The 18,060-nt window shown below is 41.1% G+C and overlaps 3 protein-coding genes across 3 annotated transcripts; 2 read left to right on the top strand and 1 right to left on the bottom strand.

Annotated features, from left to right (window-relative positions):
• Window positions 1-2,222: 2,222 nt before the first annotated feature.
• LOC308327903 (eukaryotic initiation factor 4A-I-like) lies at window positions 2,223-3,443 on the top strand (the record flags this gene model as incomplete). The annotated part of the gene is made up of 1 exon (XM_080781533.1): window positions 2,223-3,443. The coding sequence occupies one exon, from the start codon at window positions 2,223-2,225 to the stop codon at window positions 3,441-3,443; it is 1,221 nt and encodes a 406-aa protein (XP_080637659.1).
• Window positions 3,444-5,665: 2,222 nt separating this feature from the next.
• znf511 (zinc finger protein 511) lies at window positions 5,666-11,525 on the top strand. Its single transcript, XM_080782668.1, has 6 exons — window positions 5,666-5,910; window positions 6,688-6,761; window positions 8,009-8,210; window positions 9,129-9,253; window positions 9,541-9,780; window positions 10,841-11,525. Exons 1-6 carry the CDS (start codon window positions 5,713-5,715, stop codon window positions 10,908-10,910), a joined length of 909 nt encoding a protein of 302 aa, XP_080638794.1. The 5' UTR covers window positions 5,666-5,712; the 3' UTR covers window positions 10,911-11,525.
• A 32-nt stretch (window positions 11,526-11,557) lies between these two features.
• Window positions 11,558-13,858, bottom strand: msx3 (muscle segment homeobox 3). The gene is made up of 2 exons (XM_080782669.1): window positions 13,329-13,858; window positions 11,558-13,049 (listed from the first exon to the last, which is right to left on the bottom strand). The coding sequence occupies exons 1-2, from the start codon at window positions 13,723-13,725 to the stop codon at window positions 12,643-12,645; spliced, it is 804 nt and encodes a 267-aa protein (XP_080638795.1). The 5' UTR covers window positions 13,726-13,858; the 3' UTR covers window positions 11,558-12,642.
• Window positions 13,859-18,060: the final 4,202 nt, after the last annotated feature.

Below are 18,060 nucleotides of genomic sequence, written 5' to 3'. Positions count from 1 at the left end.
ACGACTTATTGTCTCCGCCAGGCCCAATCAATGGTTAGGGCTGGAGGTTATATTTTTGCTCCTGGCTGAGTGTCTGTGTGTCTGGGTTGCAAACTGCTTAGTCCCACGAGCCAGACTGTTGCCTCCCACATTTTTCAAATGCTTCCGTCATACAGTCTGGAGTAATATAAAATCTTGCTAGTTAGCAGAAATGGAAATTAAATAGTAAAATAAAATGTGACAATATTTGAGGGGCGTTACTATGCACAGCACTATGTGTTTGTACGACGGAATGTGATGACTTCATTGGCTGAGCACAGAATGTGATGATGTATGATGATAAGAGCGCCCCTCACTTCACACAAGTGTGATTATTTTTGAGGGATTATTTTTTGTGTATTTCGTCTGTCGGCCAAGGAGGGCCAACCCACTCTGTCATATCGGATGCAGTTCTGTAAGGTTCACCAGATATAAATCGCAAAGCAGAATGATAAACTGCATCCAAGGGCTTGAGGAGCAGCTTTTCCATAGATGGCATCTCCATAGTCCAACACAGAAAGAAAGACTGCTTGAATTATTATTATATTCGGCATCCCGGTTTAAGTTCGGATCGAACACCACTGCAGCGGGCTCTAGAAAGACAACCAGCACTGGTTCGAGCTATCTAATATGTCACTAGACTATTCAGCTGCAAATAGTTTGTGCACACTGTTAAATAACCAAATAATTATTTTATGCTATTTAGCATTATTGAGGGGCGCTATCCCCTCCAATGTCTGGCTTTAGGAATTACGTCATATGGCAGCCAAGTCTATGGGCTTTTAATGTTTGTTTAGACTAGAGCACTTTTGCCTGGTAATGTTTGTTTAGAGCACTTTTAACATGACGTCATGGACTCATATAGCAACCAAGTCTATGGACTTTTAATGTTTGTTTAGAGTACTTTTGACTGGTAATGTTCGTTTAAAGTGCTCTAAACAAACATTAAAAGAATGATAAGAAATCACACCCGTGTGAAGTGAGGAGTGCTCTTATCATTATACATTTGATACATCATCTCATGAACAACTGAATTTATGTGATTGGTTAGCCAATTTGCTCGGCTACATATGATGTCACGTACATTTTCCATTCATTGTCAAATGTCAATGGCATTTCATGTTTGTGTTGCCACAAATTTACGTCATATTTGAGGGACATATAACCTAATTTATCCTTGCATTGTCAATGGCAAACCCATAAACAAACATTTAAAATAAAACTTACACCAATCGAAAACAAAATTCCTGAAAAACTGTTAAAAAAAACTTTCCACAAATTACGATGTGTTGCAAAGAAGTATAACAATTCTATTGTCCAGTCAAAACCCATTCACAATCCCTAATTGGTCGAGGGGACCACTAAAAATGCACAATCCCTGATTGGCCGAGGGTGTCACCAACGCACGCAGCGCTCTGATTGGCCGAGGGTGTCACCACTCACCAACGTACGCACACAGCACCCTGATTGGTCAAGGGTGTCAACGACATATGCAGCCAAAACATTACTTGCACACGCTCTGCTTGCACAAGTAATAAAAAATACAAATAAAAAGTGTAACGCAGAAACCTGTAGCCTGTAGAATGATGTTCCCATAGGTGCGCGTCGCCGTTTGATGACGTTGCGTAGAGTGGGCCTTATGGGCAAAAGAGGTGGGATAATAAGCCTAGATCATAGACAGAAGTGATGATGGGTCTGTGGCAAATTTGGAGGCTAGTGGAGTGGTGGTCAGCCCGTGATGACCTGAGGCACACAGCAACGTTGCCTCTCTGATTGCGACTGTAGGGCAGATTACTATGAAAACCTGCAAAACCTGTCATAGTCAAGGGATATTCTGGGATAAAATCTGGGAATACATTTCTCACCAATGTTTGTAAAGGTGTCTACTAACACATCCCACATTGGTTTCTATTCCATTTTTGACAGCTGCTGAAAGTTGGGGTACCATTAACAACCAACGTATGGCAAAATGTTCTAAATTTCATTATACTTTACGTAGCATGTGACATGTCAAACTAGGGTTTTTTCGTGCTTCTGAATCCATTTCATTTGTTTTGCATGAAAAACACTCCTGTCGTTTTTATGACCTCATTCATCTATGACATCAGTCATCTATATGACATAACTATGATGTACAGTATATGACTCTAACTTTTGGCTGCCATACTTCATTATAGAATCAAATTAAAATATTTCAGCTAATAATGTCAGCCAACTATGAAGACAGAGACAAAGCCAATGGTCCTGAGGGCATGGAGCCAGATGGAATCATTGAAAGTACCTGGACCGAAATCGTGGATAGTTTTGATGAGATGAACCTGCATGAGAATCTTCTCAGGGGAATCTACGCCTATGGTTTTGAGAAACCCTCTGCTATCCAGCAGAGAGCCATTATCCCTTGCATCAAAGGTCATGATGTGATTGCTCAGGCCCAGTCCGGGACGGGGAAGACTGCTACCTTTGCCATCTCCATCCTGCAGCAGATCAATGTGGAGCTTAAGGGCACACAGTCACTGGTACTTGCCCCTACCAGGGAACTTGCTCAGCAGATCCAGAAGGTGATCATGGCCCTTGGGGACTACATGGGTGTCAACTGCCATGCCTGCATCGGAGGGACTAACGTCCGCAACGATGCGACGAAGCTTCAGGCCGAGGCCCCACATATTGTGGTAGGAACCCCCGGACGTGTCTTTGACATGCTCAACCGCAAGCACCTCTCCTCAAAAAACATCAAGATGTTTGTGCTGGACGAGGCTGACGAGATGTTGAGCAGAGGCTTCAAAGAACAGATCTACGAGATTTTCCAGAAATTAGAGACAGACACACAGGTTGTGCTGCTGTCTGCCACCATGCCCAGTGATGTCCTGGAGGTCACCAACAAGTTCATGCGTAATCCTGTGCAGATCCTGGTGAAGAAAGAGGAGCTAACCCTGGAGGGTATCCGCCAGTTCTACATCAATGTGGAGAAGGAGGAGTGGAAGTTGGATACACTGTGTGACTTGTACGAGACCCTGACAATCACCCAGGCTGTCATCTTCATCAACACCAGGAGGAAGGTGGACTGGCTCACAGAGAAAATGCATGCTAGGGACTTTACTGTCTCTGCCCTGCACGGAGACATGGACCAGAAGGAGAGAGATGTGATCATGAAGGAGTTCCGCTCTGGTTCCAGTCGAGTCCTCATCACCACTGACCTTCTGGCAAGAGGTATCGACGTGCAGCAGGTGTCCCTGGTCATCAACTACGATCTGCCCACCAACAGGGAGAACTACATCCACAGGATTGGCCGTGGTGGTCGCTTTGGTAGGAAGGGTGTGGCCATCAACATGGTGACAGAGGACGATAAGCGCACTCTGCGTGACATCGAGACATTCTACAACACCACTGTGGAGGAGATGCCGATGAATGTCGCTGACCTCATTTAAAAAATATATTTGATTTATTAGGCCCCTGTGGGCCTAATAAATCATATATATCTTTTCAATGTGTAAACTTTTTAGGCCCCGTGGGCCTAAAACGTTTACACGGAATACAGGTTTGCCATTGACTTGGATGCCATGTGATGTCACCGGGGACACACAAAGCCACACATTGGACCATCTAGCACCGCTAAAAAAAGATTCTGCCTGCCAATTGGCCCTACCCCTGTTCCCCTTTTATCAAATGTGTCTGTTTAGTTCTCACCACGAGAACCTCGCGTTTTGACAAAACTCTCCCTGCACTCCCTTCACTTTCTTAGTATTGCATTTCACACAATTCTGATGGCCATCCAAGGATGGACTGTTCTACTGTATAGTAAAATTTATCAAGAAAAATAATATTATAAAATAAATATTTCAAGAAGTATAAAATGTGAAAAACAAAGAGGAGAATTGGAATCATTTGAATATTTGTCATAACAAGCATTAATGTATGTACTTGACTGAACACATTTCTTATGTTTCCAACTCAAAGCTCCATTATCTTGTTTCAAGGGGTGCTTGGGGTTCTTTTACACACATACACAGGGACATCATCTTCAATAAACTGTATATTGGAAAATTGATCAAGTAAATATATATAAAGTTATAAACAATACAAATAGTATCAAATGTGGGGGGCTAAGTGGAGGTACTTGAAGGTGACCTATGGACGAGTGTGCACAAGAAAACTGCCGCTGAGTGGTCTAGCGTTTTTTTGAGATCGCAGACACAGACACACAGGCAGACTTCAGATTCTACAGTCAACAGACACATCTGTGACTGTTGAGCACAAACAAATTATAGGAACAAGGTTATTTATTGTAACAGATGGTAAAGCTGGCAGTGGCACTACATTGAATGCTGGAAAATACCAGTCCATCTGAGGAAGTGCTGTGCAGTCTTTTGTGCAACAAGATAAATGTGTGCTACCAGAAAATCTATTTAATGTGGTCTCTATATATTTCATTTGTGATGCCCAGTGCCCACCCACAAAGCAATATGAATTAATATAGGACGGGTACACAGTAAAGCACTAAAGGAAAAGTGTTCTCATCTGTTTGCTATATATTTGTGCTCAAGTCTCCCCAATGTTGTTTGTGATTTTGGAACGACCTGCCTGAGGTGGTTTTTATTTTAACTGTGCAACACATGGTGTTTTTAACTTTCCATGCTGCACAAACTGGTCCTCGAAACAACACCTTAAGAAACTTTGTACTTCCTGCTGCTACTTTTTTTTTCACCTTCGTATGAGGCTAATGTTTCTAATACCCTATGTAAATACCTGCATAAGATGCTAACGTGCTAAATATCATGTATACAGTACAGATCTGCTTTTTCACATACGCTATCTAATATCTTTATTTGTTCTATTTATTTTAAACCTGTTTTATGTCTCTTTCCCTTTGCTCTGCACTCTACCTGTATGTATCCTGTGACCTGACGGGAAAGAAACTGAGGTCATTGATTGCTAAGGCCCTACACCAGGGGGTCCGGGACCCCTAGGAGATCCTCAGAATTACAATACAACACAGGAGTGGAGCACCAAATCTTTGTGTGGGTCATTTGCATTAACCACTTGAACCCTAGCATCTTCTGATCAGGACTTTAGCCAAAAATAGCAGATCTACAAGCATACAGGTCGGCTATTTTTGGCAATGAGATTTGTTCTGGTGTAGAGGTAAAGGACAGACCAAGAGAGAAGGGTGTAATCATTTACAGCTTTAGTGTTTAAATGTCTGAAAATATACATTAACATGGAATCCAACACAACATTTGACAGTGCATAGAAGGCTGAAGCTATTGATTATTTATTAGATTGCAGAATGGCTATAGTAGTCCAAGGAAGGTACAGGTCAACACAAAACATTATGAAATTTAGGAAAAAGGTTTAATCTGCAACACAATTTTATACAATATGTAGTGAGGGTCCCTGGCTTCTTCATCTTTCTCTCAGCTAAGGGGTCCTCCTTGGCCTGAAAAACGTTGAAGACCCTGCCCAGTGCCATAGAGCTCTAAGCATAGATATGGCTTTAAGGCCCCTGCTTACCCTACATCAGTTTGAGAATCACTGCTCTACACGACACAACCGATAGATGGCGGTGTATATCCATAGTGTATAGCTAATGAAAGCCTGCCGGTCAGAAGTGACGTAGTAAGTGCGCGCCACAATACCAATTCCAAAGAGGGCTGCTGTTGGAGCTCAGTATGAAAGTGTGTACTACTAGTAGAAACAATGTTAGATCCAGAATTAATACGACTTTTAACAGATAGCGACTATCTGGCGAAGAGCACTGAAGGCATCATAACAATTGACACTCAGTGCTCAAAGGAATTGGTACAGAATGAAGGTTGTAAAGATGATAACACACCAACGCCGTTTACCTTCACCCCTCAACGGATCCATGTAAACAAGGACCACGAGTTATTTGAGGTAAAAGTGGTGTACGTACAGACGTACTCAACACAATGTAGAAATGCTCTGTTTCAAGTAAAAGTAACTGTATTGTAAAGTGGCGCTGTTTATACATAAGTCAAGGGCTGACATGTATGTTTTATTACTGGTGATTCTGTGTAATTTGTTCACGTTCATATATGTTACAATTTGGAGTTGATTTTAATTACTTTGATGCTGGGTAGTTTATCTCTTAATAATATACGGTAATACATCATCATAAAATGTAAAAATGTGACCCTGCTCAGCATCAAGGGTTTGATTGGGGGTCAAATGGTAGTGAGTAGCCCAAAAGTTTAGATTCTCGTTAATCTCGTAGAGGTTTTTTTCGATTCTGACGAATCTCTCGTAGAGAGATTCGTCAGGGCTAGGTAGGTAGGGCTAGGTAGTGAGTAGATTCGTCAGGGCTAGGTAGGTAGGGCTAGGTAGTGAGTAGATGTTTTAAAGTATTGGAAAATGGAAACATTCAAGTAACGTAGAAGCAGTGGCTATGGACCAGAGCTAATTGTACAGTAGCCTAGCCTACTTGTTTTCACCAATTGAGGTAATGGTAAATGGCTACTAGTTTGCACTGTTAACTTTATTAGTGTACAAATGGAACCAAGTGGACCAGAGACGAAATGAACACAGACGATTTCAGAACACATGATTCACTCATGACTTGTTTCAGACCTTTCTGAAGGTCTGTTTCGTTCAGTTCACTCTCAGATTTGCTTCCATTTGCTCCCTGAATGTGTATTGTGATTAACTTTACAGGATGGAGACGTTCTTAGACACTTGTATATACAAAACCTGTATACTTTGGAGCCGGATGACAAGCCAAAACTCAGGTATAATAATAATAATAATACAACAGTACACTATTCATGCAATAATGTATTGCAATCCTTATGCACTATGCAATACTTATTTTTTGTGTCTGTACTCATTGCCTGTTCAGATGGATTTTACTTATGTAATCCTTCCAGATGTATCTTTGTTACTTAATGTTCACATGTGATGTATGTTATTTAACCAGATGACATGCTGTAACTGCTATTTGCTTGTCCTGACACACATGCTCTGTACGTTATTCAGAACGCAGCAGCCAGACTGCCAAAAACCAAGAGAGCAGAGCATATTAAGGCCATTCCACACCAATTATTTTTCCACTTAGGCTCATGCACATTTGTATTCTGTTATGCTCTTTTCTAGCACAACTTTTAAGTTTTTATATTTGAATGGCCATTGTTCACACCATTACGTTAGCATCCACACTGAAGAATGATTAAGTTATATGTAAACAGTGCATCAAATACGCACTGCACAGTCCAAATGTGTATACTCACAGAGGGCGAGAGGGGGAAGAAAGATCTCAGTCCCCATGGTGCTAAAAGATGTGATAATCTGACTAATTATTAACTCATTAAAACTTGGAAAGCATCTTTTTGAACATTTTGGAAAAATCTTGAAAGTGTGAGAACCATTGATTTAGAAGCCAAGGCATTTGTAGAACTGCCCCAGGTCTTGATGGGTTAGCTATTGATATTGATAATCATCTCCTCGTCATTCTGTTAACATTTCTCCGAAAGTGAATAACACAGACTGCATTCCAGATGTCCTTCTGAAGGATTCTGTCAATGTTTCTATCGTTCATGAAATTGTGCTGAAAGTTGTTTTCCGGCTCTTGTTGGTATAGTTGTAGTGTGCCATCCACTTCAATAGGACACATTTAAAATTATTATTATAGTGATCTAAAAATGTCTTCAGTCAAGGACAGCCCAAATAGAATTTATGCTGTTTAGTTGCTCTGGACTGGACAAGAGCATTTACCAAACGGCAACTTCTGTTTATTGTCACAAGTGTACTGGTGTTAAAGTGTGTGAAATACTTTTTAGCGCAAGGCAAGCTACCCAACACCAACGCCCACATTGCAAATGAAATGACATCTACAATCATGGCAGCAGCCATTCAGACCACCCCCTTTATCAACGCTACCATGGCAGGAAAGGGTTTCTCATGTAATGTGACTCACGTTTTCACGTTTCCGTGTATTTATGAAACTCTCTCCTTCCCTTTTCTATTGTGCTTTGAACAGTGTGTGTGAGTTTGGCTGTCACATCTCTGGGTGCAGCCAGGTGTTCAGCAGCGTGGAGGAATATGAGCACCACTACAACTCTCTACACAGACATGTGTGCTGCTCCTGTCGCCGCTCCCTGCCATCTAACCGTCTGCTAGACATTCACATTCAGGAGTGGCATGACTCCCTTTTTAGTATCCTCGCCGAAAGGCAAGATATGGTAATTTTAACAAGCCAAAATCACATGTACGTACTACAAGTCTAAACAAGTTATTCTAGTGTTCTAAATATATACTAAAGGACCATGCATGTTTAGCTCACTGTCTAGAAGTTATATACTCTACACTTTACTGTTGACAATTTTCTTGACCTTCCAAGAAGCTATTGGTTTCCATTAGTTTCAGTATGCAAATCAACATGCTTGATATAGGTACCGGTAATCCAACACAGTGAACTTTATGTTGCCTTTATTTTTTTATGATTGCCTTTTAATTCAGTTGAACATGTGGATTTATTTTAATCGGCTTGCTGACAATAGTCAAGTGACTATTGACTACTAATATTATTAATGAAATTCAGATGACCAAAACGGAATCATGTTGAATGTCTATTAGCTGTAAAAACAGATATTTTAAGTGGACTTGTCATCACCTTGAAGTTTGAGCTACAGTATTAGTGAAATTGGTAATTATTCAGGAAGAAATAATACTTCTGATTATTGTCTGTAGTAATTTGTTTGTTCCTGTTAAATGAAATATAAAATAATGTTGACAGTATCTAATTTTGTGGTAGTTACACTATAGTATACAGAATTGAACTTCAGTTCAATCAGTCAACAATCAGAATATTGGTCTGAAAGAAAAAGAAAAATCACAATTATATGTTCTTTCCTATGAATCAGCCCAATCATACACAATTGGCAGGTACATATTTAGGTAATTTGACTCAACCTTGAGCAAACATGTTGCTTAGATATAGCTTCAATTCAATTACTCACTCAATGCGTCTTTGTATCTCTAGTCTCTACCTGCATAGTCAATTGCAGTTAGCCTCAACTAGCCTGACCATTCTCCACATTGTTTTGCCAGTGTAAAACATAATTTAGGTTTTTATTTCTGTCTCTGCCTCTTATTTCCAGTACCAGTGTCTGGTGGAGGGTTGTGAACAGAAGTTCAGAACCAGTATACAGAGGAAAGACCACATGATTACTATTCACAAGTACCCTCCTGATTTCAGATTTGACAAGGCTAAAAAAGACAAAAGGTGGGTTGTCTCTCAATCTTCATTTGTCCACTAGATGGCATCACAAACCATTATTTGAGTAAATGGTTGAATCCACATTTTGTCAGAAGACATTTATTTATCTCTAAATAAGAACTTATGTTCATGTTGCACAAGTACAGTTTAACTATTAAAATAAAAAAATACTGCATTTGTATCCAGAGAAATTATGTCTTTAGCTAAATCAATGGATCTTTGTTATATTTTGTGTGCCTGTGTGTGTGCTCATGTGCATAATCTTACTGCATTGACCTTGATATCTTCACCAGCAGAGCCACGGAAGAGAAGATGGCACAGAGAGAGACAACTATGGATGTGATGGAGGATGTCTGTGAGGCGGAGGGTGTGTGTGAGGAGATGGAAGCCATGGAGCTTCATCTGTCTCAGGAAGGAGAGACGGTGGAGGCTCTTCACACAGCTTGCTCTTCCACCATGGAGGCACACACAGCGTCTTGTCATGATGCTGCAGCCACTAGCACTGAGCAGCTTAAACCACGCTACTCTTACAGGTCAGTGAAGTTTATTTTCTTTTCATAAGCTGTGTTTTCTCTACAATGCCAGTATGGTACTAGCTAAAAAATGTAGCATAACTTGCTGGCATGGGCAGTGGGAGAGTCGTTTTTGTATGCCCTACTTGGCAGTAAAAGTGCTGGTTGGGACAGTTCATTTGTTTACTTTGTATAGCGGGACAGTACTTGTCACAATACTCTTGTGAGAGGTGACTATAAGCTCTCTCTCTATCGCTGTTCAAGCATGCTTGCTCTATCCAAGTGGTCTCTCTTGCTGAAACTAATGCTTGCTCGACCAGTAAGCACGCTCTTACTCTCTCTTTAAGCTCTCTTTATCAACGTCATGACGCTATCTGATACAGTGATGTTCTGTGTTTGCACTATAGAGAAAAAGATCTGTCCACGTTTTCACATGACATGGCAATCGAATGTGCCACTACATTGGCTGCATTTCAGCTAAGTGAAAATTGAATAATGGAAATTCTGTTTTAGCACCAAGACCAAATGTTGGCATTGAGTTTGTTTAGATAATTTAGCCATTTTCATGTAGCATCACTTAGTGCTACAACTTCACATGCAACTGCAATTGTTGCTTCAATTTAGTTGCAGGGATTAAACCCCAGTCTGCATGGCTGAAAATATTCCAGATTGCATTTCCTCCTGCATGAAAGTGGTAGTTCACTGCCAAAATAACAGATTCTCTGATCATTTACTCACCCCATTAAGCTTTGCATATGTATAGGCTAGATTTTCTCATTTTTATAATAATGCCAACCATGTTGTATAATTAGAAATGTGGGTGACCCGATAACCAAGTGGTTAGGGCTCTAATGCCTGACAGCGAGTTCCCAGTTTGATTCCTGGTTGGCCAGAACATTTGCTGCATTTCACTCTCCTACTCTCTCTCTCTCCATGTCTCTTGTCTCTACACTGTCATCAAATTAAGGCGAAAAATATATAACGATAAATAATTTTTAAAATTACAAGCAATCTAATAATGCTTGCTATATTATTATCAACATAAAATACAAATTTCAGCCGCCGTATTGTATTGTTTCAGGGTCCCGAAGACTGTATGCTTTGGTCCAGGCTCTGTCCGAGGGTTCAGAGGGCGAGGAAGGAGAAAATAAAGCACTGAAATCAAACCCACTATAGCTTGTCTCTAACTTAAAATTTTGATTTGTTGTACTTGTAACTTGAGTACATTTCATGTAAAATGTGTCATTAACTGTGAATATTTTTTTTATAAGCAAAGGCCTACATTTTCATATACCAGGTGTTGTACAGCTCTGTGTTAAGTGACATGGACCTGAAGGCCAATATAGGCGATCACAGAATACCTTAAGTTGTGTATAATTTATCATCTCCTACATGGCTCCCATTTCCTACACATGGTGACAATCTGGACGTTAACAGATGGGACCAACAGTACTCCTGAATATTACAAACCGTGTTTTCCGTTGCAGATGATACAATGGTGAACACAATCTTGTTACATGAGCCTTGATCTTCATCCAGTGCACTGGCCCAATTTCTGGTTCCTTTTCTCAACCTGTTCATGCGTGTATATTAGCATGATGCTCTTGAAATCCAAGGCAGTGGTTTTGTTGTTGACAGCCTGATGACTATAGCTTAAAATGTATAAACTATGCTTCATGTTTAACAATTATGAGGCCTCTGTATAGTTTGATTTTTTAAAGTTTAAACAATTACAATAAATGATACAATTATAGGTCTGTTATTAACAAAATATATATAAATGGAATCACACAAGATATCTTGTTTGGAGTCATTTTAATAGTTGTAAAAAACATTTTCACCACCAATACACTGTACATTGATGACTATAAATATATATATGCGTAATCCATTACTTATCTTTTTAAAAAGTTTGCAAAAATAGTTGACTGTTATTTACACTTCCAGCAATAATGATACATTACAATTCAAATTTCTACTGTCGTTGGTAGAATGTCATGGTTTTGGTCTTGGAAGAGAACTTAACATTTGTATCACAAGGTTTTGAAATTTCCTTACATTAATTCCTAAACGTTTAAACCATTGTCACTGTAAAGCTGCAGTTCTTAAATATATTCACATTTGTGACTTTGTGAATTCAAAATGATGGAAATTACTGCATGGCTCATGGTAACCTTATAGGGTTATGTCATTTGAAGCTATTTGGAAATACCATTGTAAACCATTTCCTAGTTAAAGTGAAGTTTTTGCAAATAATTCCACAGCCATATATAATTTGGCTATTACCGTTTTTTTCCCTTTTAAATATGTGAAGTTCTTTAGACTCCCCAAGCAAACTAAATTCAGTAAGATCACATACATTCATGGCTAGTAGCTAGGTGTCAGAGTACCCACACACAAACATGATGCATTATAAAAGTTATAGATAGGAATATCCTTAAAATTAAATGCCGTCAATACATTTCAGGCCTAAGTTAGTTTCTCATTTATTTTATGTCAAAAGCCTTACATTTCACATAAAAACAGAATGGTTCTTACAGGGCGAAATTTGGGGATCTTTTTTTAATCATTTTGGTTCAATGGTGGGATAGAAAAGAAATCCTGTTCCAATATTGATTACCATGCAGGGCCTATTAAGAATGTTTTCTGGAGATCACCATTTTAGCCCCAGGGATGGCATTCGTCTGGTATAAGGATTTCTTTTTTTACTGGCCAAAAATATTTGTATTCTTGGGAAACGGTCAACAAACGTTTAAAACGTTTTATGCAAAATTAGTATAATTGGTATGCGTTTAGAAACGAATGTGTATCATTAGGCCTGTTAACTAATAGGCAGCATATTGACAACGGCATAGTCTTGGAGGAGAAAAGAAGTAATGAACGTTAAGACAAGTAGTACATCCCATATGGTCCACCGAATAGTCCTGGAACCGGTAAGGCAGGCCGCGGTCCATGCAGGGCCCCGTACAGGGACGGGTGGCCCATGTGTGCGCTCAAGGGGAAGGGGAAGGCGAAGGCCGGGAGCAGTGGCTTGGCCGCCAGCTTGTATTTTTCCAGTTCAGCCTCCTGTAATCTCTTTGCCTTGGCCCGGCGATTCTGAAACCAAATCTTGACCTGGGTCTCTGTGAGGCTGAGGGAGTTTGAGAACTCCGCTCTTTCCGCGATAGAAAGGTACTGTTTCTGACGGAATTTCCTCTCCAGAGAAAGCAGCTGAGAAGTTGTAAAGGGAGTTCTTGGTTTTCTGTTGTTCTTGTGTTTCCGTAGAGGACATGAAGGCGGGCTGGGGAGTCCTATAATTAATTTGGAAAGACAGGCAGGTGGTCACTCACAGCCAACAAATAAGACCTACCGGTATATTGATACAAAATTGGCGAACATGATATAATACATTATACAGGGTCAGGGATTAACACAAAGTCACCTTGTTTAATTAATAGAATACCAAAGTGAAACGAGGATTTATAAAATACAATACTTTATAGACCTACAGAGACGGGGTAGCTATAGTATAGTCAGTGCTACACTTCACTAAAGCATGCAACACGGTGAGAGAATGACAGCAAACTCACTTGGAGGGGAGGCGTATGAAGTCTGAAACCAGGGACTCTGTTCCTTGTCACTGAGGTCGGCTGCTTCTCGTTTTGTACAGTCGGACAGCTCCGCTGCACCACTCCGTTGGAGCCGCTTGTGCGCGTAAATGTCCCCTGGTGACTGACTCCCAGACCCATCTGAACCGGCCTCTGCAGAGTAGTGGTGGGTTCTGGTCAGCGTCTTGTCTGATATTAAGGATTCCACACTAAAAGGCAGATTTAAACTTTTGTCTATACATCTTCTAACAGGTGACCGATCTAGCCTCTTGAGCGCATCAATTCCTATTTTTCCGCAGCGGTCGCCTGGTAACGTCTCCCCAGGAGTGTTGCTGGGTGATCCCGGTGCAGGATTCATCATGCACGAATGGGGTGCCATACAAGTTCTCTGCCGCTGGCTGGTCAGTCAATCCCCGGTTGTTTGCTTGATTGCTTCGTGTTTCACTCTCAAGAAGAATTTGTTCCGTTGCATGCGACTCTTTCGTGACGATATGCTGCGCAATTAAGCGGTGAGCTCAGTTTTACGCACGGACGTAGGCCTACCTCTCCTTCAATGAAGTTCCACAAGTTTCTCTCTCATCTTGCCGCCCACCAATCACGTTGCCATGCCTCTCCATGTGACTCACTCGAACGTTTTCTGATAGGCCAGGCTTCCGAAAGTGTTCATCTTTGATTGATATCGTCCGCGATTTCACATTATATTTCATCAAACCCTCCTGTCACGAACTCCTATAGATGCGCCGTGAAAGATAGTTCACAATGCATGCTACCAAAGTCACGCTAGTGTGTGGGTATTTCTATTTGTTTAATTGTGTTGCTGTGTCCTTGTGACTGTGTTGTGTCCTTTTGTGTTCTCTTCCTTAATGAGAGTAGGTTAATCGACCAAGTAAAATAATAGAGGACTGTCATCTGAGTAATCGGAGGAGTGGCATGTTTATATCAAGGAATTCTTTGGCATAGTTTATGTATAGCCTCGTTAATCAAGTCGAATCGTCTTCAAAGAAACCACAACGTGAGAGTCTTGTCGACAGTATGGGAACTGCTGGGCCTGCACTGCAGCAACATACTGCGTGTAGGACAATTGGTTAAGTGGAGTTAACTGTTTGGTTCCCCGAGGTTGTTCTTCTTTGATCCTGCCGCGGCTGGCGCCTCCAGAGCTATGTCTGTCTGCGCTCGCTCGCTCTCTCTCTCTCTCTCTCTCTCTCTCTCTCTCTCTCTCTCTCTCTCTCAGACCCCCCTCTCGCCCTTTCTATCTCTGTGACACAGTGATGAATAGTTGGGCAACCATACAAGCTTTAAATTACTGTAATTTAGTTACTGACAATATTACATTCTTCATGTTGCCTTTCTCATTAAGGATATTACCACTCTCTAATGCCTTCTGTTTGAAAGGGGATTCAGAAATGCTACCACTGTTTTGTTTTGTCTCAGCTAGTCAGCTCCATTGTTATATATTGAATAATTGATATTTCCTGGCTCCTTGCATAGCATATAATTGCCAGAGAAGTCAACAATGAGTATTTTGCTTTGGGAAATAGGGAATGCAAGGCTGACGTCACGGTAGGCTAGCTGTTACACCTACTGGTGCCATTTTGATTGTGATGGCCTACATATTAGATCTGCGACAAGTGTATAAAGTATTAAAGTTGGATGTGGGTGTTTAGCTAAATGTAACTGAACAGTTTCTTTGTTTCTCTCTCTCTCTATCTCTCTCCTCTCTCACTCTCTCTCTCTCTCTCTCTCTCTCTCCCTCCCCCCATCCATCCACCCCCAGTGGATCCACCCCCCATTTGTTCATGTCAGTCAGATGATCAGATCTGCTTCATGTTCAAATGTCTGTTTCTTCCTCTTTTTTTTCTGAATCTTGTTGAATTTAGCTGGCCTGCCGTAGCATTAGATTGTTTAGGAAGGTAACCAAACATGTCAAAGAAAACTTTATGTAGCCTACAGTACATTGTATTTTTTGTATCTCTTCTCTCTTTCGTCTTTCCTGAGAACCGGCAGGGTTCACATAGTCACGGGAAGGGTCCGGAGCAGTGTGGGATAAACATTTATGAAATGCACAGCGGGAAGCCTTGTGGTAAAACAGTATCATCTTTAAAAGGAAGAGCTTCCTGCTTAGCGAAGCATAACACAACATAATCCTGTTTCTGAGTGGAGCTGCCAACGCTTGGTATGTCAAACTGTCAATGGATGTCAGATTTAATTCTTTACAGAATAGTAACATTTTGTAGTTTTGTAGACTGTAGTTTTTACCCTGTAAACCCTATTTTATACGTTGTATCACAGAGAAAATGTTGTCTCCCTACTCTTCCATTGAAACATTGACACAATTGTGTCAAAGGTCAACATGATCTGATGCAAATCTTGACCTGAAGGTCAAGATTCAATTTATCCCCTGAGCAAGCCGGCAGGCTCTATTAGCTCAATGGCAAACATTTCAGTTTACCATTGAGCTACCATTCAGGTTCAAATTCGGGGTAGAAGAGGAAAGGTACGTAGTTCAGCTTTAAGCTGCCTTGCGACAAAATATAAATCAGGCTTTAGTGGCCCCTTTTGGTGTTCTTACTCTTCAAGACGGGAACCCCTTTTGGGGTTCTTGTTGCTATGTACAGTATATAGCAGCATACTGTTAGTTAAATCAAGTCTATTGCTTGTTTGGTCAAAAATATATATTTTCAATTACCCTAATTTACCGGTAGGCTACACGATTTGCCTTCAGAGTTAGGATTTTTGGACAGTTGACCTGAACTACATTGTTAACTCTTATCTTGTTTCTCTGTAACTCTTGGAGCCGGAGGTCATTCTTTCCGAGGACTCGAGAGTGAGGACTTATATAGAGTAGAACTATATAGAGTAGACTAGAGTACTAGAGGGACTCACCACCTTAGGGTATATATGAATAGAGACAGCACCAGATTTCTCCTCCCATCCACTTGCATTAAGTTGCTCAAAAGCGCATGAGGCGATTTCACTCCTCCTTCCAGGTAGGAACAGAGTGCATTCTGGGATGGATTGCCCCAATAACATGAACGTGCTGGCCGTTGACTATCATTGCACGTGTTCACGTATGAAAAAGCGGCGTTCACATATGAAACAGCGTTCACGTGTCATCATGAACGTGCACAATGATAGTCAACGGACCAGTTGGACCAGCGCTGCAATACCAAATTCAGCCACTATGTCCATTTCGCCTCAGGGTTTCCTCCGGGTGCCGTCTCTATTCATATATACTCTAAGCTCACCACGTGGGCCATGGGTGTTATAAATTTGCTGGTACACACGATTAGCACTGCTGCATTCCGCGTTGTTGCATACCGGGAGCACACTCGCCTATATTAGTTTGTATTGGCAGTGCGGTCAGCGTGCCTATATCGAACACACCCAATGTTTCAGAGTGCAACACTCCTCCCGACCGATAGGGGCGTGTAGTTGAAAGCTTATTGCAAAAAACCCAGCTCGGATAAAAATGCCTTTTTATTAAACAATGCGGAATGCAGCAGTGCTAATCGCTGTACCAGCAAATTTCTAACACCCGTGGCCCACATGGTGAATACTTTATATTTGAAATCTGAATGTTTATGTACATGTTTTCACTGTAAATGTAGCGATCATGTAAAACAGGCGGAAGTTAAGCCATGATGCTCGTGAAGTAACCATGGCTAGATCCTATGCAGAAGTGCAGCAGCAACACTAAACACTGCTGAATCCCACCATGGAGTCAACTCATATCACCCTACAATAACACGCACACAGTACACACATATCTGCGCTTGAACCAAGCCCATCCCTTCCCCCAATTTCATTATCCCAATCTCTGGCAGTGCAGAGCTTCACATATTTCCTGTTTGATTCTGGAGAACATTTCTGTCCCAGCGTGTGGTGAAGTAAAACATGCCAGGCGTAATTTCTGAGGCTGACATTTAATCCTGCAGGTTTTATTTAACCACATAACCCTGGCATCGCTGTTTGGGGTCATTTAAAAAAAAAACCTTTTCATTTTTATATAAAAAAAGAAGAAAATAGCGGAAATAGCAGATCTACAAGCTCACAACATGTCGGGTTATGGTCGGGTTATGGTTAGGCATAGGGGGCTAGCCCCCTATGCCCAGAAAGTGTTTGTCCGGAATGGGATGATGTATGATGATATGAGCGCGGCGAGCCCCCCTAGTCACTTCACACAGGTGTGATTATTTTTCTCACTATTTGTCATACAATGAATGAGTAAATAAGGCTTTAGTGGTTAAATGATGATCACTTACTACAGCCACCAGCAGAATTTTCAAGCAAATTGGGGCAATTAAAATAAAATACAAGCATGACAGCCTAAATGACTTTTACTTGAATATTCGTTGGCATACTAAGCTGTGGATAATTAATAAGTAGTGATGTGATTATTTAATTCATTCCCTTTGTGTGTGTGTGTGTGTGTGTGTGTGTGTGTGTGTGTGTGTGGTGGGGGGGGGGGGGGCGGCTGTACTGACATCAGAGGAGATGATGCTTTAAAGCTTTTGCAATTACCTGATGGATTGCTGATTGGTTAAGTGGCCTCATTTCTCCTCTATATGTTAACATGACTTGGGAGAGGAAGGAGAAAGTGTTGACAGAGCAGCAGCGAGTGGCTTATTATGTCCCCATGTGTTTGTATGTTGGATATTGGCCACGATGACAGGGAAGCGCGTTCCACATGGCGTCTAACAGAGACGAGCACAGT

The sequence above is a fragment of the Protomyctophum bolini genome (genome assembly GCF_963924005.1).
Source record: "Protomyctophum bolini genome assembly, chromosome: 14".
In the NCBI taxonomy this organism is placed as follows: Eukaryota; Metazoa; Chordata; class Actinopteri; order Myctophiformes; family Myctophidae; genus Protomyctophum; species Protomyctophum bolini.
This window is presented reverse-complemented; position numbering and strand designations above follow the sequence as displayed.